Raw genomic sequence first — 23,611 nt, forward strand, 5'->3', positions numbered from 1 at the left:
GAGCCGTGAAATCGGGGCACGTGATAATAAATGACGGCACAAGCGCTGTGCTCAAAAACAAAGTGGCAGCATCTGGGCATCCACAGTGCGACTCTACTTGAGTGTGCGGGAAGTTGCCGAGTCACCCCCGTTGCCACCTTGACACAGTAGTTGGTGGTGAGCGGGTACCAAACCGGGGAGGGCGCTAACTGACACTTGATCATGTCCACGTTTTCTTTCGTATGTAAAGAACGCATTCCCTTCTTTCTCACTAGAGAAACTGCTACAGTATGTTACTCATATGCTTTTTATGAAGGACTCTGGAAACACGTCGGCATGCAGGGTCCGGTGTACCGAACGCATTTCTGCTGCGATTTCATCGATGGAATTTCTCGCTCTGATTCTGACAGGCGACATCCGATATTGATTCTACTAGCCATACACAAGAGCGATGCGTCACTTTTCATTTCCGTCACTGGTGAAAAGACTGATATCCCTTTCAAACATGCAAATACGACTTGCTCCTCGGAAAACGGCACCCGAATCAGTTCGAAACAATGACGACTATTCCGCAGGTTGTGTTGTCTTGTCTCGAAAATGTAATCGTGTCGGAACGTGGTGAGACCACTTATCATTGCGGCAATGCCGAGTATCTCTTCTCCATTGCACATAGCGATACTATTACGTTCGGAGCGTTTCTCAACCGTCTGTCAGCTACACTTCAGGTGCCTATCGGACTTCTGTCAGCGGCACCTAATGAGAGCTTTGGAGCGTTCGTTGTGCACGTCGAAGGACTTATCACCGAGAGGACGAATGGCGAGAGAACGCCACTGCGTCAGACACCGACACAGGCAGAATCTTCGCCCTCCCAAGATGTGCGAGCCGACGTGGCCATTGTCGGCGTTGCCTGCCGGCTACCCGGACATGCCAACACGCCTGGCGATTTCTGGGCTGTCCTGGCAGAGGGGAAAGACGCTATTGTTCCAATACCCTCGGAGCGATGGAGCCGCGAGGATTTCATTGACGGGCACAGTGAACGCGGGACCATGTATGTCGAGGAGGGCGGCTTCATTTCTGGCATCGAGGAGTTTGACAATGGCTTTTTCCGGATTTCCTCATCCGAGGTAAGGCGTTCCACCTGAAACCGCTGGCGGCGCTACCCAGGATCATGTTTTTTCACTGCAGATAAGCAACTATTACTGTGTCCTGGAGCACCCATAGAGTGTACTTGCTCCATTGATCGGCTGCCGTCTTCAGCGTAACTCTACCAGGTATCAGCCTACTGCATGGGCTGTGCTGTTCAAGGGTAGTCCCGACCGGCCTTGGGGAAGGCGTACTGGTTGATATTTTGTAAATGGCATACGAATCCTCGGGCGTGTTCCATTAATCCCATCTGGTTGCTTCCAGGCAAGAAGGATGGACCCACAGCAACGAATGCTTCTAGAACTGTCACACGAAGCGCTGCAGTTTGTTGATCGAGATTCTTACAAGAATAACCCCCACAGAATCGGCGTGTTTGTTGGATGCTCTTCATCGGAATGGTGAGACGCTCCACAGAGAGCCTGAGTGCCACAGCCTTTAACACAAGTGGACACAGCACGCATTTTTGCACATGCGTTGAGTCACGGCTAAGCTATGCACCATCTGCAGGCTTGTCATATGCGCCGCATCACTTGGCTGTAGCCCAGCGCGCTTTCGGTGGCCCCAGAGAAGACGCTCTGCCACACAGTGGCATTGCTAACTCAATCCACTGACGAAGTTGCGGACAGCGAGTGTACTGACGGGTATCTCCTTCGTTGGCCTGTGGTTGGCTGTGCTTAGGACGATCCTGAAGACGAAACAGATGGAGAGGCTCTGCGCATTCCAAACTGCGAACACGCCGCAAGCTTTGCTCGCAAATAGGTTATCGTACGCTTTTAATGCTTGTGGCCCGTCTCTTACAGTAGATTCGGCAAGCTCCTCGGCCCTGGTGGCCGTCTCGGTCGCCGCATCTCACATAGAAACCGGTCAGTGCGATGCCTGCCTTGTGGGTTCTTCCAGTCTGATGCTGGTACCGGAGCCGACATTGGCATTGTGTGCAGCTGGGATGCTTGCTATAGATTCACGTTGTAGACCGTTTGACGCAGCTGCGAATGGATATGGCCGTGGAGAAGGTGCTGTCGTATTTCTCTTGGAGCGATGGGACTACCAGCCACATGGGAGGCCTCGACAGAAGTCCCTTGCTACTATCCGGGGGCACAGAACGAATCATAACGGGCACATTGTATCCGTGACCGCTCCTAGTGACGTAGCACAGCGTAAACTGCTGCAGGGTGTACTAGAGGAAGCCAAAGTCGAACCAGGACAGATAGCCTACCTTGAGGCTCACGGAACGGGAACAAAACTGGGAGACACGATCGAGTTTCGAGCGATTAAGTCGGTGTTTGCGTCCTCCAGGACTGCAGAGAATCCTTTGCTAGTAGGCTCAGGGAAATCCAATGTCGGCCACCTAGAAGGATGCGCTGGCGCGGTGGGATTGCTTAAGGCTCTCTTGGTGCTGTATTTCCGGGTAGTGCCACCCACACTTCACTTCAAACAAATCAATCCCTTGATTGACGACGAAGACTTCTGTTATCAGATCACGACTACAAAAGTGCCTTTGGATGGGGATCAATCTATTCTCGCCGCCGTGAGTTCCTTCGGCTTGGGCGGCTGCAATGCGCATATGATCATCGAATCAAGCCCAAAAGATAGAGCAATTGACGCTCACGCTCTTTCTCGACGTCACGCGTGGGAGCATGTGAGGTTCCCAGTGTTCGAGTCCAATGAAAATAATAATGCCTTTGGGGGTTTGGGATTGCGACATAGCGCAGAACCTGCCAGCGGCATCCGCCAGTGCCGTCGCCGGTGCAGTGCATCGTCGTTTTTCGACCAGCAACACTTGACTCCGGTGTCTACTCGGCTCCGTCGATTCACAGCGTTCTCCTCTGACTGTGGAACTCCACTGCACGGGGTGCAACAGTTGGGAACTAAAGACGACTACTCACTTGAAACGGACTTGCACGAGGGCCGGAAACCCGCGCAGGCCGTTTCGCTGGACGAGGGAAATGCACACGAAGAAGCGCCCTCGTTCCACCACATGCCCCCCTCTCAAGACGAAAACGAGGAGCGTGTGACGAGTGACACGCCTAACCAGGAAACAGAGCGTGACATGCTCTCATGCGATAGAGATGATGATGTAGACGAGGACTTGGTCCGGAGCATGGTATTAGAGACAGCTCGGCAAGTTCTGAAGGAATCTAAACCTATCCAATCAAATATTTCGCTCAAAGCGCTTGGTCTGGATTCGCTGGCATCCGTGGAATTCCGCGACGCTCTGCAAGAGAGCCTGGGTATCACCCTACCTGCGTCACTCGCCTTCGATTTCCCTACTGTTGACGAGGTATGCTCCTTCTTGGTACGAAAAATCAACAGCGAGGGAATCAACGAGCCTCCCCTCACCACAGCTATTGTGGCCATTGATGGTTACTGCGCAGGTCACACGCCAAGCGTAGCCGTAAAGGGAATGGCCTGTCGATTTCCGGGGGCAGAAAATGGGCAAACGAACCATTTCTGGAAGACGCTCTTGAGCTATGCTGATTGCATAGACGAAATCCCCGCGAGCCGCTTCGATATATCTCCGATTTTTGATGCAGACTTCGACGCTAGAGGTATGATCTACGTCCGTGAAGCGGGAATTCTGCGTAGCGCCGAGATGTTTGACAACACATTCTTTGAAATAAGCGACACGGAGGTCTGGCATCTTGACCCGAGGCAACGTATCCTTCTGGAAGTTGCGTATGATGCGTTGATGGATTCGCGGATTCTTGGAGTCACAGGCATACCCTCACTACGTACCAAGGCTGTTGGTGTTGTGGTCGGATGCAGCGGAAACGACTGGAATACATTGCTGCAGCATCAAATGCTGCCATCTTCAAGCTATTCTGGCCCCGGGACTTCACCGGCATTGCTGTCCAATAGGGTTTCTTACACCCTGGGGCTTCAGGGACCGAGCATCACCATAGACACAGCATGCTCGTCTTCTTTAGTTGCAATGGATATTGCACGGCAGCTACTTATTAGCTCGCAATGTGGAATAGCCATAGTCGGTGGAGTACAACTCCTTTTGACAGCTGAAACATTCATTCACTACTGCAGCGCTAGAATGCTTAGCCCCGATTGCCGCTGTAAGACATTTGATGCTGGAGCCAACGGCTACGTGAGAGCGGAGGGGTGTGGCGTGGTTGTCTTGGAAAAGACAGGAGAGAAGCGGACACTTAACGGCCACACCTATGGCTGGCTCTCAGGCACAGCGAATAACCACGTCGGCCGCAGTGCAAGTTTGACAGCGCCAAATGGACCTGCTCAACAGGCAGTGATACTTGCTTCGCTACGATCGACACAGATATCCACCCCAGCATCGATACACATGGTCGAAACCCACGGGACAGGCACTGCTCTCGGAGACCCCATAGAAGTCGGGGCACTCCAGGCGGTGTATGGGCAAGGGACAAGCGCAGACGCTCCCCTCGTTCTCGGTGCCCTCAAGTCGCGCATAGGCCACACCGAAGGGGCAGCAGGCATCGCTGGGTTCATCAAACTCATCTGTTCGCTCAGATACAGGGTCGCTCCCCCGAATCTGCACCTCAAGCAATTCAACCCTCATATCGACATTTCGACAACCGACGCCGCCAGACCGTTCCTGTTTCCTACCAAACCGTACCGCCTGGACACCCTCATGGGTGGACAGAAAGGCACCTCACTTTTTGGAGCAGTCAGCTCCTTCGGGTTCGGAGGCTCGAATGCGCATGCAATTGTAGAGGTTCCGACACTGGAAGACGTACTCAGTGACGAAGCACAGCATTCGGGGCTCGGCGGTGCGGAGAACGCACACGAGCCCCAGCCCATGGTATGGCTGTTCACAGGGCAGGGCTCTCAGTACGTGGACATGGCCAAGTCACTGTACGAAACGGAGGAGGTGTTCAGGCGGACGGTGACGGAGTGCTCGGCATACTTGGCTGCTGAGAATTTGATGCCGGAAGGAGGTCCGTCGAGCCTGGAGGAAGTCATCTACCCGAAGGCTGGAAGCAGCGTAGCAGCCGAGGAGTTGTTGACGCTAACGCAGTACTCGCAAGTCGCGATCTTTGTCGTCGAGTTGGCCATCACCCGGGTGCTGACTGAGCGTGGACTTCGGCCAGCTGTCGTGCTGGGCCACAGCCTTGGAGAATATGCTGCTGCAGTAGCAGCAGGAGTCTTTGCGTGGAGGGATGCTCTCCGCATCGTGTCTGCTCGCGCCCGCATCATGTCCCAACAGCCTCCACAGGACGGCGTGATGGCGGCTTGTCGGCTCTCGGCCGCACAGGTGCAGGCAGCATTGACCTCGGAACTGAAGGCCTTGAGGTCTGTCGCTGTCGCCGCGGATAACGGTCCGCAGAGCATTGTCGTGTCTGGATCCAGGTCGGAGGTGGAGGAGGTCCTCTCATTCTTCAGTGTGTCAGGGAAGGCCCGCTTCCTCAAGGTCTCTCACGCGTTCCATTCCCCTCTCATGGCTGGCGCTGTGGAGGCTGTCCGTGAGCTGTTTGACGGGGTTGAGTTGTCGCGGCCATCGATTCCGTTTTCTTCGACTGTGCTTGGCCGCGTGGTAGTCGACGATGAACTCGGGGATTCCAGCTACTGGGCGGAGCAGATTGTCCGTCCAGTGATGCTGTACGAAGCGGTGCGCAGTATTGATCGTCTGCAGAATGGCGCGCGTTTGCATTTTGTTGAGGTTGGACCACGCCCTGTCTTGTTGAGTCTTGCACGATCCTGTTTCGAGTTGGCTCGTGCAGCAGAGCAGTGCTGGTCGTATTGTGTCAACGACAGCTCGTCGCGAGAGGGAACTAATCGGCTTTTTCAGGCTATCACCAGCGGCTCGCAGGAGAATGCGCCGGCGACTCGACACGTGTGGAACCACAAGTAAGTTGAATACCGTACTCTGGCACTTCCTCTGGAAAGAATCTCTTGAATACGATTTACACCGTTGCCCTACCGCACAGAAGGGCACCAGAGATGCAACCTTACACATTGCCCTATACACCGCATTTCATGCCTTACTGCTTGCGGCCTTCGTCAGGTATTTTCCCTGGACTACGGGGCATCCGCTGCTGGGAAAGCAACGAAGAGGCGACACCGAGACACATGGGACCCGCTTTTTCTATACATCTGTGCCTCTGGGTCTCGCTGAAGTGTTCCATGAATACGCGGGCGGCAGTGTACCCACTCTGCCGGCGGCTGCCATCCTCGACGCGATGGTCGTTGCAGCTAGACTGGTAACGTTGGGCGATTCGCAGAATGATGGTTCCTCAGGATGTCCCATCCAGTTAAAGAATTTCCGCGCGCACAGAGATATGATCCTGCCACCTCGCGCGGCGAGGGACACACAGAGGGCTTTGACGCTGTGCTTCCGAATAAAATCGGATCTTGGTCGCCAGAAGATTTCGTGCTTCGGGAATTATGGCAACTGTTTCGTCTATGGTGACGGCCAAGAAGACTGGCTACCAATAGCAGATGCTGAGATAACACGAGTTCCATTTGTGCGAAATGAAAGTTCCATCCCTTTCAATGACCTACAACACCGATTTTTGCATTCGCAAGACGTGGACCGCACGGTGAGCATGCGCAGAGAGCACCACGGAACAAAACAAGACTCTCCATCGAGAGGCATGACAATACGAGCAGTGTACGGAAGAGGCGACGAGGTGCTCGCCCATCTGTCACGACCCAGGATTGCAGCGGAGGACGGATTCATTCTCAGCCCCGCCATACTCGGTGAGCTGTTCCGGATAACAGAAGCCCTGGTGAAAGCCCAAGCTCCATTCCAACAAGACAATGTTTTTTCTGTGTCTGGAGCCGAAACAGTCACAAGCCTTCTTATCTCGCGTCAAATGTGTGATAGCATCTGGGGCCACGTCCGTATTCTGCCGTTAGCCCCTGGTGACGTGCAGAGACGGGTCGCGGATGTGACGATGTATAATGAAGCAGGCCAGCCGACTATGCAGCTGCTGGCCGTGCGCCTGCGCGCTACGGGGCACGCGGAGTTTAGACGAGAGATCGACAGACAACAGAATTTCATTCGTTCCTCTGGGCAGCAACGTAGGAATTTAGAGCAGCGTCACTGCCAGCGCGACTGGATACCTTCCCGAAAGACCTTCAGCCCCACACAACTCGTGGGTCTTATCAGGCAAGCCTGTCAGCGCGTCATTGGTGCGAATCGGGAGATGGATGTCCACACTTCGTTTCAACAGCTTGGGGTCGATTCTCTCGGTGCGATTGCACTTCGCGATGCTCTTGAGGACGCGCTTCACCTGAAACTCCCTGCCACAACATTCTTCGACTACCCGAATATGCACGCGCTAAGCGATTTCATCGCGACGCAGGTAGGAGGCATTGCCGAGGAAACTGGTATTTCCAGCGTTTGTTCCCCCCTCCGATTCGAACGGCCGGACGGAGCGGTGGCGGTCGTTGGTGTAGCATGTCGACTTCCTGGCTCGTCAAACAATCCGGCTGATTTCTGGGAAATGCTGATGAGCTCCGCCGACTGCATATCGGAAGTTCCTCCTACAAGATTCGACGTTGAGCAGTTCTTTGATATTGACCAGAGAGGGAAAGGGAAAATGTATGTACGGGAAGGGGGCTTTATTGACAGAGTGACATTGTTTGATAATCACTTCTTCGGAATCTCTGCCGCAGAAGCTCAAGAGATGGATCCAAGGCAACGAATATGCATGGAGGTTGCTACGGAGACCCTTCGGGATGCACGCATGGACCACACGATTGTCGGAAGCAATACACTCGTCGCTGTCGGCAAAACAAACACTGATTCTGTGAGAGTGAGCTACCGTCACCTGTCACCTTTCAGCTGCAGCGGCGCGAACAACTCTATCCTTTCTAATAGAATTTCATATTTCTTCGGTACAAAAGGACCGAGTATGACAATAGATGCGGCGTGCGCTTCCTCTCTTATCGCGATCGTGGCAGGTTTCAATGAGCTCCGTAGGGGAGGATGCACCACCGCACTCGCTATAGGAGTGAATTTGCTGTTGTCTCCCGAATGTTACATTGAAATTTGCAAGGCAACCATGCTCAGTCCAGACTGCCGCTGCAAAACGTTTGACGCCTCAGCCAACGGATATGTCCGCAGCGAGGGATGCTGTGGAATTTTGTTGAAGGCAATAGAACCCGCAACAGCAGTAGAGGCATCTGGAGTCTACGCATGGCTGCGCGGCGCTACAACTAACCATGTGGGGAGAAGCGCAAGCTTGACAGCGCCGAGTGGACCTGCCCAGCAAGCACTCATGCGCGATGCCATACGAACCTCCCGCCTGCAAAACACAGAAAACATTTTTGCTATCGAAACCCACGGGACAGGCACTGCTCTCGGAGACCCCATAGAAGTCGGGGCACTCCAGGCGGTGTATGGGCAAGGGACAAGCGCAGACGCTCCCCTCGTTCTCGGTGCCCTCAAGTCGCGCATAGGCCACACCGAAGGGGCAGCAGGCATCGCTGGGTTCATCAAACTCATCTGTTCGCTCAGATACAGGGTCGCTCCCCCGAATCTGCACCTCAAGCAATTCAACCCTCATATCGACATTTCGACAACCGACGCCGCCAGACCGTTCCTGTTTCCTACCAAACCGTACCGCCTGGACACCCTCATGGGTGGACAGAAAGGCACCTCACTTTTTGGAGCAGTCAGCTCCTTCGGGTTCGGAGGCTCGAATGCGCATGCAATTGTAGAGGTTCCGACACTGGAAGACGTACTCAGTGACGAAGCACAGCATTCGGGGCTCGGCGGTGCGGAGAACGCACACGAGCCCCAGCCCATGGTATGGCTGTTCACAGGGCAGGGCTCTCAGTACGTGGACATGGCCAAGTCACTGTACGAAACGGAGGAGGTGTTCAGGCGGACGGTGACGGAGTGCTCGGCATACTTGGCTGCTGAGAATTTGATGCCGGAAGGAGGTCCGTCGAGCCTGGAGGAAGTCATCTACCCGAAGGCTGGAAGCAGCGTAGCAGCCGAGGAGTTGTTGACGCTAACGCAGTACTCGCAAGTCGCGATCTTTGTCGTCGAGTTGGCCATCACCCGGGTGCTGACTGAGCGTGGACTTCGGCCAGCTGTCGTGCTGGGCCACAGCCTTGGAGAATATGCTGCTGCAGTAGCAGCAGGAGTCTTTGCGTGGAGGGATGCTCTCCGCATCGTGTCTGCTCGCGCCCGCATCATGTCCCAACAGCCTCCACAGGACGGCGTGATGGCGGCTTGTCGGCTCTCGGCCGCACAGGTGCAGGCAGCATTGACCTCGGAACTGAAGGCCTTGAGGTCTGTCGCTGTCGCCGCGGATAACGGTCCGCAGAGCATTGTCGTGTCTGGATCCAGGTCGGAGGTGGAGGAGGTCCTCTCATTCTTCAGTGTGTCAGGGAAGGCCCGCTTCCTCAAGGTCTCTCACGCGTTCCATTCCCCTCTCATGGCTGGCGCTGTGGAGGCTGTCCGTGAGCTGTTTGACGGGGTTGAGTTGTCGCGGCCATCGATTCCGTTTTCTTCGACTGTGCTTGGCCGCGTGGTAGTCGACGATGAACTCGGGGATTCCAGCTACTGGGCAGAGCAAATCACGCAGCCTGTGCGGTTCCGAGAGGCGGTGGAAGCTGCTGTTGCCCTGGAGCTGGGCAGATCTCGAGCTTTTGTAGAAGTCGGTCCCAACAGAGTGCTTGCGGTTCTAGGCCGGAACTGCGTTTCTGAAACCCGCGCCACAGACGGCGACTGGCTGAGCATTGTCGATTCGAAATCTGACTCAAGTCCGGCGGATGTCATAGCGCTGCTGCAGGAGCGGTTCGGGCAGCTCCAAACGCATGTCGCAAAGGCAAGGCACATGTGGAACCACAGGTAAGAAACACAGTTTCTCCGCGCCTTAGTATGCCGTGACAGCTGTGCTGTCGACGCACGAGTCGATACTACGAAAAGTCTGCGACGGCACCTTACGCCATCGCGCCGCTAGCATACAGCACACTGAGCGTGTGAATATGCCCGCCGTATCCGTGTATCTGTGTGCTGCAGCGCCTTCCCGTGGACAGTCCCGAGACACCCGCTAATAGGGGGGGAGGCGTCGGCTCATTCAGAGAGGCAGGGCGCGACTACATATCGCAGCAGAGTACGCTACGACGTCCTCAATGCGCTGTGCGACCATGTAATCCTCGGCGCGCCGCTGATGCCCGGCGCCGCTTTCATTGACGCAATCCTCGCTGCTGGACGATTGGCGGCTACCAAAAGCGGCACACGCTTGACTTCGCCATCAATCGTGACGCTTACGGACGTCAGCATTTTCAGCCCGCTTTTGCTGCGCGATTCGGTGTCTCGTGCGGCGCCATTGTCGAAGGAGGGATTCCAACTGAGCTCGTTGGAGCTTTCAGTGGAGATGAGTTCAAGTGGTGGAGGTCACCTAGTGGAAGTGCGAAGCAGACAGGCGGACGACGTGCCTGCTGCTGCCAACGACGATTCCACGCAGGCCCACTGCCGGGGGCAACTGGCGGTATCCTCCGGGGGTATTCGACCCAGTGAACAGGCTGGCAGCACACTCGCCGATGTGAGACGCCGCTTTTCGTCTCAAGTCGCATGTGACGTGGAGGCATTGTACCAGACATTCGCAGATCTAGGCTGGCAGTATGGAGTGTTGTTCCGAGTTATCACACAACTCTATAGGACTGACACTGAGGCGCTTGCGGAACTGCGTCTCCCGCGTCCGTTGTTGCCTTCCGAGGAGGGTTTCGTAGTTCACCCCGCTATCCTGGATGGCTTATTTCAAGCGGCAGGTTCTCTGCTTCTGGCGGACGATAAAACACCAGCTGGGTCTGTCTACGTTCCAGTTGGCATAGACAACGTGGTGCTGGCTCCGAAGGCTTTGAGACGAGATGTGGTTTGGGGTAGGGTGGCTGTTGCTGAAAAAGATAGAGAGGCTCGGCAGAGGCACGAGCGAGTGCTAGATTGTACGCTCTATGATGGCAATGGCGAAGCTGTTCTGTACCTTAACGGACTACGGTCGAGGCTCCTACGCACGGAAGTTCTCCTTTCAGCGCAAACGAACGGCATCTCCTCAAACAGACTGTGGAGTCTTGAGTGGACGGCCATCGAGGCACCCGCACACTTGCCACCTATCAGCGGAGGCAAAGCCGAAACGGCGTGGCTCGTGGCTGGAGTTCAGCCGCCCCTGAAATCAATGGTAGAGGAGCTTCTGTGCAGAGCTTTGCCGGCTGCCAAGATAATATTTTGCAAATCCCTCTCTCAGATGTCTACTATGGAAGCCCGGAACACACTTCAGCAGGAGACGTGGGACACCATCATTCACCTCGGAGGGACGACAAGCAGCACTTCAGAGATGGAATGTCTCAATGACGTTCTGGCGCTAGTCCAAGGCCTCACGGATTGGGTAGGCAGCGACAGCGGCCCAGCGAAACTGCCTTCGATCTTCCTCGTCACACGGGGAGCTGACAGCCACGTGGCAGCGTCGCCTTCAGTTCCAGTCGCCCGCCCGCCTGTTCACACTGGGGTGCGCGGCCTGTTCCGCACTGCAAAAGTTGAATTGGAGGCACTATGGAATCGCTTCGTGCCTTTTCACTACATCGATGTCGAGCCGGTCTCAGAGGCTCCGGATATCACACCGGACGAGCTGCGTCGCCTCATCCCAGTTGTCCAACAACTGGGCACGGAATCCCAGGCGATCGAAAGCAAGCTCGGCGAAGGACTATCCGGTGCGTCACTGTACGAAAGTGAAACAATATTAAGAGGCAGTGAACGGCTTCTACCACGTTTGGTACCGTTCAGGCCTGTTGAGAGCGGCGACAACAACGCTTTAGCAGAGGCTCTGTTAGGAACAATAGTTATCACAGGCGGTTTGGGTGGTATTGGCCTCGTTGTGGCTAAATGGCTAGCAGATCGGGGGGCGAAGGCAATTGTCTTAGTCTCACGGACAGGAAGCCCAAGTGCGGATGTCCAGCAAAGTGAGGAATGGCAATCATTCCAGGCCCGACAGGGCGCTGCACGCATTGCCACGGCCCGATGTGATGTGGGGGACCTGGAACAGGTGAAGCTGCTTTTCCGCAGTTTGCGAGACGGAGAGTTTGTCTGCCTCCGCACGGGACAAACGCAAGACTTGCCTCCTGTCCGCGGTGTTATGCACGCGGCAGGGGTGCTCAAGGACTGCCCCATACACAAACAAGACAGAGAGACCTTGGCATCTGTATTCCAGCCGAAAGCACAGGGAGGGTGGAACATCCACTTCGCGCTCGAAGAGCTGGGTATGAGTGAAGACATTGCAGTGTTTCTAGGGTTTTCGTCGATTGCGAGTCTTGTCGGGAATCCGGGACAAGCCAACTATGCAGCTGCGAACTCTAGTCTCGACGCGCTGATTTCGTATCGGCGCGGCAGAGGCCTTCCCGGACACAGCATCCAGTGGGGGCCCTGGACGGAACAGGGAATGGCAGCTGGTCTGAGAGACCGTCTAGAACGCGCCGGGTTCGTGGGAATCTCAAACGAGGTCGGAGTCGAAACGGTTGGAGCCATAGTGTCGCAAGGGAAGGCCGGCAACCCAGTCATCGCCTGCCAGCAGTTCAACTGGGCGCGGTTCGCACTGCGTTACCGTGGGTGTTTGCCGGCTATGTTCAAGGAACAAACGCAGTCCGTCACAGTTCGCGGAAGAGAGGAGAGAGTCAGCAAGCAGCTGTCAGGGCCGGGGGCTGCCGCAGAAGGTGTCTTCACCAGCATGTCTGATGAGGAGTTGAAGACATTTATTCAGACCACTGTCGCGGGTGCTGCCCGGCAGGTGCTCGGGCGAGGGGAGGATCCACCGCCAGATGTGCCATTGCAAGATCTGGGGATTGACTCGCTGGGGGCAGTTGAGTTCCGCAATACTCTTCAAGACTTACTGGGACTGAAACTATCTGCAACCATCCTATTTGACCACCCCACACTGCGCGCCCTCACAACGTTTCTGAGCTCTCGTCTCGAGTCTGAAAGGTCACCCGAGTCGAGCAGCTCGTCACTTGCAAACGCCGTGCCGGCACCGTTGGCAGGCCACCAACGCGCCGACATCGCCGTGGTTGGCATGGCTTGCAGACTTCCTGGATCCGTCAGCGACCCGGAGAGCTTCTGGAAAATGCTGCTCACACTCCGCGACTGCATTCAAGAAATTCCTCCGTCACGGTTCAGCATAGATGACGTATACGATCCTGATCCCGATGCGAAGGGCAAAATCTATGTCCGGGAAGGAGGCTTCATCGATGGTGCAGAGCTGTTCGACAACCGATACTTCGGCATTTCTGACGCAGAGGCTCGGGAAATGGACCCGCGTCAGAGGGTGTCGCTGGAGGTTTCGTATGAAGCATTTATTGACGCTGGATATTCTCGGGAGGAGTTGTACGGGTCACCAGTTGGAGTGTTTGTTGGTGCCATGAACCACGACAAGCTATACGACGACTTGCGTCAACTCGGCAGTTACAGCGGCACGTCAAATGCGCTGGCTATCCTTTCGAATCGTCTTTCGTATACATTCGGCCTTACGGGACCAAGCATCGTGATCGACACTGCATGCTCTTCTTCCTTGGTGGCTTTGGATCTTGCGAGGCTTGACCTGTGTTATGGCAGCAGTGGGTTCAGGCTGGTACTTGGCGTCAACCTCATGCCAACGGTGGATCCATATATCCAGTGTTGCAAGGCTCGAATGCTGAGTTCTGAATGCCGCTGCAAGACATTCGATGCTGACGCCAATGGATATGTTCGAAGCGAAGGCTGTGCAGCAGTTTTGCTTCAGCAGAGAACATCGCGAGCTTCATCAAAGCACGCTCCATACGCGCTCCTACGCGGCACAGCCAATAACCACGTGGGCAGAAGCGCCAGCATCACTGCCCCAAACGGACCCGCACAACAAGCCGTCATCCGAGCCGCCCTCGACAGCGGACGCCACATACCCCCATGGTCCATGGCGCTGCTAGAAACCCACGGGACCGGCACTGCTCTCGGAGACCCCATAGAAGTCGGGGCACTCCAGGCGGTGTATGGGCAAGGGACAAGCGCAGACGCTCCCCTCGTTCTCGGTGCCCTCAAGTCGCGCATAGGCCACACCGAAGGGGCAGCAGGCATCGCTGGGTTCATCAAACTCATCTGTTCGCTCAGACACAGGGTCGCTCCCCCGAATCTGCACCTCAAGCAATTCAACCCTCATATCGACATTTCGACAACCGCCGCCGCCAGACCGTTCCTGTTTCCTACCAAACCGTACCGCCTGGACACCCTCATGGGTGGACAGAAAGGCACCTCACTTTTTGGAGCAGTCAGCTCCTTCGGGTTCGGAGGCTCGAATGCGCATGCAATTGTAGAGGTTCCGACACTGGAAGACGTACTCAGTGACGAAGCACAGCATTCGGGGCTCGGCGGTGCGGAGAACGCACACGAGCCCCAGCCCATGGTATGGCTGTTCACAGGGCAGGGCTCTCAGTACGTGGACATGGCCAAGTCACTGTACGAAACGGAGGAGGTGTTCAGGCGGACGGTGACGGAGTGCTCGGCATACTTGGCTGCTGAGAATTTGATGCCGGAAGGAGGTCCGTCGAGCCTGGAGGAAGTCATCTACCCGAAGGCTGGAAGCAGCGTAGCAGCCGAGGAGTTGTTGACGCTAACGCAGTACTCGCAAGTCGCGATCTTTGTCGTCGAGTTGGCCATCACCCGGGTGCTGACTGAGCGTGGACTTCGGCCAGCTGTCGTGCTGGGCCACAGCCTTGGAGAATATGCTGCTGCAGTAGCAGCAGGAGTCTTTGCGTGGAGGGATGCTCTCCGCATCGTGTCTGCTCGCGCCCGCATCATGTCCCAACAGCCTCCACAGGACGGCGTGATGGCGGCTTGTCGGCTCTCGGCCGCACAGGTGCAGGCAGCATTGACCTCGGAACTGAAGGCCTTGAGGTCTGTCGCTGTCGCCGCGGATAACGGTCCGCAGAGCATTGTCGTGTCTGGATCCAGGTCGGAGGTGGAGGAGGTCCTCTCATTCTTCAGTGTGTCAGGGAAGGCCCGCTTCCTCAAGGTCTCTCACGCGTTCCATTCCCCTCTCATGGCTGGCGCTGTGGAGGCTGTCCGTGAGCTGTTTGACGGGGTTGAGTTGTCGCGGCCATCGATTCCGTTTTCTTCGACTGTGCTTGGCCGCGTGGTAGTCGACGATGAACTCGGGGATTCCAGCTACTGGGCAGAGCAAGTCACTCAGCCTGTTCGGTTCCGAGAGGCGACGCTGGCCGCTTTCAGCTTGCTGCCGTCATGTCTAATCGGGATCGAGGTTGGGCCGAAGCCGACGCTGGCACGTTTGGTGCCGTCATGTCTGGGCGCTGATAAATCGGCTACCTGTACGTGGGTGTGTGTCTGCGACGAATCGGTCACGTCTGGCTCTGGGTATCCCGTCAAGGATTTCGAGCATCGGCTAGAAGCACTGCGCGTGTGTAAAGTCCAGTGGAATCACCGGTGAGTTTTCAGGGGTGGGTCGTGTTTCGCGAACGTCATCGTAGGTAGTTGCAGCATAAAGTACTTCAGGCGGCGGTTGGAGAAGGCGTGTCGCCAGTCTGGGGAATGGCGGTGGATGCTCAATACTCATTAGGCTGCCGTTGCCGTAGCGGGGTGGTTTCGTACATTTCGCGATTGTCTGTTTGCTTACAGATCGTTCCCTCTCTCGAGGATGACAAACGGAAGAACACAACATCTAGATGCGCGATCGAACACAAACGCTCAAGTCTTGCAGCAACGACGCTCGCATCTTTGGCGGGAAGAGTGGGTTTATCATTCCGGCATCGTCGAATACCACAAGGCCTCTGCTGTCGCCAAAGAAGCATGGATCATAGCTGGAGTCCCGCCACAGCACGTGACCGGCATGCTTCAGTATCTTAAAATGATGAAGATGGACACGTCGAGAGTTGTTGGCATGGGAGCAATCTCGACACTAGAAAGCCTTCGGGCACTAGTGCAAGGGGGGAAGTGGGCAGGTATTCTGTCGGTTTCTGGAATTTGGACGACGACGCCAGCTGTTGATTGCCTGATGGAGACAACTGACATTCTTCGCCATTATGGGAAGCTTTCTCAAGAGCTCGACCTGCCTCCTTTAGCAGTAGTTACACGAGGAGCACAATGCGCGATAATCTCGGAAGAAGAGTCGAGACGTGGCAATCGAAACGCATGTGACCGTGAGACACAGACCATTTGTGCGGACCACCATACGTACCGCGATGCGCCGGTCCATAGCGGTATGATGGCTTTCTGTAGGACGGCACGCCTGGAGCTCGAAAGGTGCTGTAACAAGTTTAGATCTCTGTTATATTTTGATCTAGACTGGAATCGCTCACGCGAAACTGAAGATCGGCATGGCCTCCATCTCGACTCTGTGCTGGGCTGGCTAATGAGGACGGGCACTCCAAGCCCCCACACTGAGATCAATCCTACGAGTGCAGTTAGCCCGTATGAAGGCGACATCATCATACGAGGACAGTCGTATTTCGTGCCGCGTGCCGCCGCGGTTCTACTGAAAAGCCCCTCTGTAGCAGGGGCAGGCATGATTGACAGCACTAAGTCCTACATTGTCACTGGAGGGTTAGGCGGGATTGGTGTCGCAGTGGCCTGCTGGCTTGTCCGCCGTGGCGCGGGCAAGGTCTACGTCTGGTCCAGAAGTGGGTCAGTAAAAGAAGATGTGAAACAGAGCGATTACTGGAGTGAGTTAAATGCTGCGGTGGAGGGCGGGAAGATCGAGACAGTGAGGTGCGACGTGTCGGTGGTCGACCAGGTCCGCGTGTCCTTCAGCACGGCTATCACGGGCTCCCCACTCGGCGGGATATTCCACTGTGCAGGGACGGAGGGAAAAGACAAGCTGCAGGATTTGTCCAAGCAAGATATTGTTGCTGTCTACGGTTCAAAGGTGGAAGGAGCTTGGAATCTGCACCGTGTTTGCCAGGAGATGTCCGTCGGCAGGCACCTCGATTTCTTCGTGTTGTTCTCATCGATAGCGGCGCTGCCAGGCAATGATGCGTTTGCCGTGTACGCGGCGGCCAACTGTTGTCTTGACAATCTCGCTGAATACAGGAGGAGTCTGTCGCTACCAGCGCAAAGTATCCAGTGGGGTCCGTGGTTAGACGTGGGTATGGCGGCTCGAACTGCGTCACTCGAGCGTTTCATGAGGACGAGGGGCATACAAGGGTTTCACAGCGAAGAAGCAATATCTGTTCTGGAGGATCTATTGGCAGCACGAGGGATCTTGGTGTCAACCGCAGCAGTACAGATTGACTGGCGTCTGTACGCGCATATCTTTGGTAGCCGTGTGCCCGCGTGGCTACTCGGTGTGGTCCCTGATCTGGTTGAGCCTTTACAAGGTACCTCTGCTGCCGTTACCGCTGCACCCAGTGTGAGTTCTTTGGGCCTCCAAAAAGTTGAGGCAGCCGTAATTGAAGTAGCAAGGAGAATGAGCGGAGCGAGCGATGCGGTGACCGCCACTACGGAGATCAGTTCGTTAGGACTCGACTCTCTCGGGGCTGTGGAGTTCAGAAACGCCTTGCAAGAGACTCTCAACGTTAAGTTGCCTGCTTCCCTCCTTGTCGAGTACCCATCGCTCAATAATATTATTGAGTTCATTCTAGAAAGCGCTACGGGAGACGGGAATCTAGTAGATGATGCCAATTTTGTGATACCTAAACCCAGCATGGTTGACGACGGATTTGCTGTGGTTGGAATGGGCTGCCGCATTCCTAACAACGCTGTGACACCTGAAGCTTTTTGGGACATGCTGCTCAATGAAGTTGACGCCGTGCATGAAATTCCCATGGATAGGTTCAATATGGATGCTTTCTACGATCCTGACCCTGAACAAGATAAATGCTACACAAGAGACGCAGCGCTTCTGGACAGCCCCGACGTTTTCGATAATGCATTTTTCAACCTCTCGGAGAAAGAAGTTCTTGCAATCGATCCTCAGCAGTGTATGCTGCTGGAGGTAGCTTACGAAGCATTTTTCGAGGCAGGGTTCACGAAAAGCGCGCTGATGGGAAAAGACTTTGGAGTTTTCTGTGCGGCATATAATAACGATTTCCAGTTTACGAATCTGACACAAGGAAAAGCAACAATGTGTGTGCTAGACGAAGGTGAAGGACGAAGACGCATACCATCGCTTGGAGAAGCAGCAGGCTATCCTGAACCTGGCGGGTTCATGTGCTTCATCCCCAACAGAATATCATATTCGTTCGGCCTCACAGGACCCAGCATCGGAATCGACGCCGCATGCGCTTCCGCGCTGGTTGCGTTTGATGCGGCAGTCACTAAACTGAAGCGGCGAGCATGCTCAGGAGCTCTAATTGGAGGCGTGAATATAATTCTGAGCCCGACATTCTTCTTAGGCGGCTGCAGGGCGCACCAGTTTTCGCGTGCAGGGAGGTGCAAGACATTCGACTGCCATGCTGATGGCCTGGTGCGTGGAGAGGGCTGCGGCGCCGTCTGCGTACTTCCGCTGGCTGCTGCTAGAGACAGTGGCTCGTTTATCCATGCTGTCGTTAGGGGATCTGCCTCTTGCCATTATGGCAGGAGCTCGCTCATCACCTCACCTAACACACGGGCTCTGACTCGTGTTCTTAGACTTGCGTTGGAGGACGCGGGTGCTGAGGCGTCCTCCGTGCGATATTACGAGGCACATGGAACGGCCACTGTTCTTGGAGACGTCATCGAAATGTCAGCTGTTCGGGACGTTTTCCAAACGAATCGAACCGCCGCTGCGCCTCTGCACCTAGGTACCGTGCATAACAACATCGGCCATCTCGATGCAGCAGCTGGAATCGTCGCATTCATCAAAACGGTCCTGTGTCTGCAGCACCGGTTTGTCCCAGCAAACATTCACTTTACGTCCCTCCATCCGGATATTCAGGGCATCGATCCTCATCTCATCAAGTACACGAGGGAATCTCAAGAAATAATAACAGAGCCTCACAGCGATGATGCACCACGAACGCTCCTTGGAGCGAATTTGGCGTACGGGATGGGGGGCAGTGTGGCCGCCGTGATAACGGAAGCTGGCGACGATGTGACCGCAAGGCAACCAGGCAGTGTAAGTCACTTCTGATAGTGTTGGGTGCTATGCGGGGTGATGTGCCCATGAAATGTAGTGTGACATTGGCAGTCGAAGGCTCGTTCACACCAGCGCGATTGCTCGGTACTACCTTGTTCCAAACGCGTCTGGCGAATGTTGCACTGCACACAATTAGTGAGAGAGCATTCGCGGATGCGTGTCGCAAGAGTGACCCTGAGATTCTGACCTGACGAGCCATGGACTGCGTGTCACGTTCTTCCGTTTGTGTCATGCCAATTTCTCTTTGTAGGCCCCGAGGCGCCCGAAGTGGAACCATCGCCGGTTTCCCTTGAACACGCAGAAGTTCATATTTTTGATGGGAGCGATGGGACAGCTCTCCATGGATGACATGCCAACCCCTCAGTCGGACGTGGTAAATGTCATGAATCGTCTGTCGGATACCATTTTGAACGTTACCTTCATGAGGCAACTCCGCTCGCCAAGGTGCGGAGCAGCGCGTATGCGATCCGTCTTTGTTACCGGTGCCACAGGTTTCATTGGTAGTCAGCTGCTGTTCCACCTCCTTCAAGCAAGATGCGGAGATCTGGAGTTAGGAGAGGAAAGAGGTAAACTCCAGATATACTGCCTAGTTCGCGCGCGAGACAGGGCCCACGCCTTGTACAGAATCAAAGACGCGTTTGTGGGTCGAGGAATCGAGTGGGATCCTGATTATAATCGGCGGGTGATACCTGTCGTTGGTGATTTGGAAGAAAACGAGAATATGGGACTCGGCGTGAGGCAATTGGATTTCTTGACCCGGGTAATCGATGCCGTCTACCACGCCGCCGACAACGTGAACTTTGCTGCGCCGTACGATGAACTCAGAAAAACGAATGTGACATCTCTTATCGGCATCTTGAAGCTATGCACGACTTTTGTTGCGAAACCTCTTCACCTCATTTCCAATTTCTCGCACCACCTGCAGTACTTCGCAGCCTTCTCAAATGACTTGAACATTCCCGTTGAAGAGACGATCTCTCCACCTTTAAAGCCTGATATGGTTAAGCGCCTGGAGCAGCAGATGCCCGCAGGGATTGTGGGATATCCCTGGACAAAGTGGGCCGTGGAGGAGATTGTTGGCCGTATGAAGGACGTTCTTCAGCACCGTTGCAAAGAAGATTCTGTGGACAAGCCGGACACAGATGCCATTCTTTCGAAATTCCAAGTCGTGGTATACCGATTGCCCAACTCTTGTGTCTACTACCGAAATGGTTACACAAATTTCGGCAACGCTTCTCTAGCGCTTGTGCTAGCCTGTGCTCAGGAAAGAATGCTTCCGCCTGGTGTCCCACCTGTCGGAGCACCGTTCCTCACCACCCCCGTGGATCTTACTACTGAGATAGTCGTCAAGCTATCTATGACAAAGGAAAGGCAACACGACGTTTACCACCTGGTGTCACTTCGGGCAGCGCGGAGGGACAATATTCTGCAAGTGGCGAAGTGGCTTTTCTCCGACATCTCGGAATGCACGGTCGATGAACTCCTTCGGCGTGTTGACGCAAATAAAGAAAATTCACCTGCACATAATCTAAGAGCAGCAATGAGAGTAAGGTGACAAATGTTTTCTCATGTTCATAGCGGCACGCCGAACAGACAGGGAAAAATGTAGCTCTGGCGTTGTTCCTCTGTGTGTGTGTGTGCCCTCTGCTCCGTACGGTAGTACCCGATTAGTTTGATGGTCTGTGGCATATCGGGTAGAGATTATCGCGGACAGCCATGGGCGGTTTGACGCCTGAATTCATCGTCAGTGCATAAACACCCCCTTCCTCGCTACCATTGCTTTCATTAGTTGCGCTGTGATGACTGAATACCCAGTTTTGGCGAAGCTACTGGTACTGCCCTGACACGGACCGTGAAAACGCGTTCCCGATAATGACTGGTCACATCGAGGACGATATTCCAGGAATAACAACTGCTTTTCCCCACTTGGCCGACACTTGGATAAGGATGGCAGCATACTGGTATGTTTCGCGCACCACAACGCTGCCTCGCTGAGCCCCACGCCGGCTTAGCAGCCTAGCCGGTAACAGGGAGCACTGAGAAGTGCGTCGTGCTGTGCTTAATTTCGATGCTGTGGGGTTACCTCGCTCGTTGCAGGAAAGCGTGCTCGCCGAGGGAGGAAGGGAGGAGCACACCTTGAGTTTCCTTGCAATACCCCAAGAAGCAGTAACAGGCAGGGCGCTGCACTCCTACTGCTACGCGTGCTGTCGACCTTCAAGCACCGTCAGATCACTGCTTCCGATCAGAGGTCCCACTACCATCTATTATTTGCGAGTGCCGATTACTGTGGCGGCAAACGAGCCAAAATGAGATGCACCGTCGCGAAACTGAATTTGGAAAGATTTTGCGAGCTCGAGATGCAAGTCCACCCCGTTGACGACCGGGACTTCCGACTGCAACACCTCAATTCAGTTTTTCTTACCGAGGATGTTCGAAGTTCAAGCCACACTTTCTAGAAATGTATACAGACATCTATGTAGCAGCTGTCTCTGTGGTGTCCTTTGCAGCGTGAAAAACTACCACATGGTTCGTCACCCGTTCACCCTCGCCATTCCATTCGATATCCTCAAGAAGGCAATACAGGAAATGGAACGAAGGTGGGGGCACCTACCTTCCTTGCCGCGTCACACTGAATTTCTACTCAAGGAGGCTTCTTCAACAGAGGACTGCTCGGATATCGCCGCGGCGAAGGCCCTTGCGGAACACAGCGGCTCAACCGCGCCCGATTGTTGTGTATCGTCTGAGGTTCCCGATCCGCGCGCTCGTGCCTAGGCGCAGCTGCCTGCTCTGCCCGCTTCTATATTGCCTTCTGAGACCGGCTGACATTTGTGCCCCGACGCCCCTGTGTGATTTCGCACACACAGACACGTACTACTGTGGCGCTACTCCCGTGTGAGATGCCGTTTTCTGTATCAGACATTCGTTCTTGGTCCACAGCGAAACCGTTTTCGTTTTCTCTGCCGCGCCCCGCGGCCGTTTCTGGTGTGTATGGAAGTGTAGCCCCACTGGTTGGATGATAGTTATGTAACACCCATTCGCGCCCGTTGTACGTCGCAGGCGCATCGGGTGCCTGCTGCTGTGCCCTCACCATATAAATGCAGGACGGCGAGAGCAGAGGGAAAAGCGTCCATTACACTCACAGAAAGTTAACATGGCATTTTTTCCGTTTCTGCTGGACCTCCATGCTTGCGTCTTGCTCGCCCATCGGTGCCTGCTCGTGCAAAATATCACGTGTGATCTGTGAAATTGTTCCATCGCCCTGCAAAAGGCGAGGAGTATGAAATCTCCGGGCAAAAGTGGCTTCCGCCAACTAAGCGAGAAATGCTCACGTGTGGTCGCACAAGCAAAATTGAAGCAATGCTGAAGCACTGTAGTATCATCCGTCCATGTGATAGAAATCCTCATTGAAAAGCGTAAAAGTATTATGTACACAAGCGACATAGCGGCGACAACTTTCCTGCCAGTGTGATAGCACACAGCAAGACGGTCTTATCTATTGCCGTACTATGTACGCCAAATGCAATCTGGTGGCAGTCTGTGCTCTGCATCTGCGTTCCGTTCGCAGACCCTCTACGTAGTTGCGCTGTTTTAGTCACTTGCACCCATGTCTTGCCACTGCGCGCCTGGGGTAAGAGCTTGATTCTGTTCCGCAAGAGACACAAAACGCTTTCATAGATATTCGATCGTCGCGCTGAGCGGGACAGAGGAGACGACGGGAAACGGCGTGCAATAACGAGGAAGTTGACGTCTGCCGGAGCAGACGAGAGGTAAGAGCGGCTCAGCTGCTGGGCTATGTGAATCATTGAATGCCCTGTGAGTGTCTGAGTCTTAACGAAAAAGACATCACTGTTACTGTACATCTGTTGTACGTAGGTTTGTTCCAATCGCTGCCCTCCGGAAGCTGGCTGCTTCGCACTCGAGCGCCCCGCAGCTCAACGGTAACCCCCTTATAGCGCGTCGCCTTTACAACGCCGATCGTTGGTAGTGAAAAGCTCGAGCTCCTTGGTCATCCCCCGGACTGCCCGCAGAGCTCATTCTACAAAGCCCGTGACGTACTTTCCTGATTTCCAGTCACTGGCAGCCTGAACCTTTGGTGCATACACTGCGGAAAAATTCAGTGGTATGCTGACAGTGGTCGAACTCAAACGTAAATTTGGCTTAGGGTTCCTAGAGGGCGGTTCGCGCAGGCTGGCCACCGTCCGATACGCGAGACGCGGCAGATAACCCCTTCATGGGCTACGGCTCGCAATGTGTTTTCTGATGAAGGGCAACCTCGTGGCGCGCCACTGTGTCTGCTGTAGATGGTGCCAGACGTTTAAGGTACCGCCGGTCTACCTTTGTGGTGGTGCTTCGGCGCAGCTTTTGCTCCCTTACGAAGGTGTACGAACCGAATCGTTCTCCCTCGGTAGCGACACCGGAAGAGCGGAATCGCTATCATCTGGTTGCAGCCAAGGATGGACGAT

General features: G+C 54.8%; 1 protein-coding gene across 1 annotated transcript; it reads left to right on the top strand.

Moving 5' to 3' along the window:
• Window positions 1-536: 536 nt before the first annotated feature.
• Window positions 537-21,920, top strand: BESB_051670 (uncharacterized protein; the record flags this gene model as incomplete). Its single annotated transcript, XM_029363602.1, has 9 exons — window positions 537-1,103; window positions 1,387-1,520; window positions 1,801-5,952; window positions 6,110-9,913; window positions 10,085-15,520; window positions 15,713-19,127; window positions 19,399-20,694; window positions 20,964-21,109; window positions 21,656-21,920. 9 exons carry the CDS (start codon window positions 537-539, stop codon window positions 21,918-21,920), a joined length of 19,215 nt encoding a protein of 6,404 aa, XP_029219525.1.
• Window positions 21,921-23,611: the final 1,691 nt, after the last annotated feature.

The sequence above is a fragment of the Besnoitia besnoiti genome, chromosome IV (genome assembly GCF_002563875.1).
Source record: "Besnoitia besnoiti strain Bb-Ger1 chromosome IV, whole genome shotgun sequence".
NCBI lineage: Eukaryota > Apicomplexa > Conoidasida > Eucoccidiorida > Sarcocystidae > Besnoitia > Besnoitia besnoiti.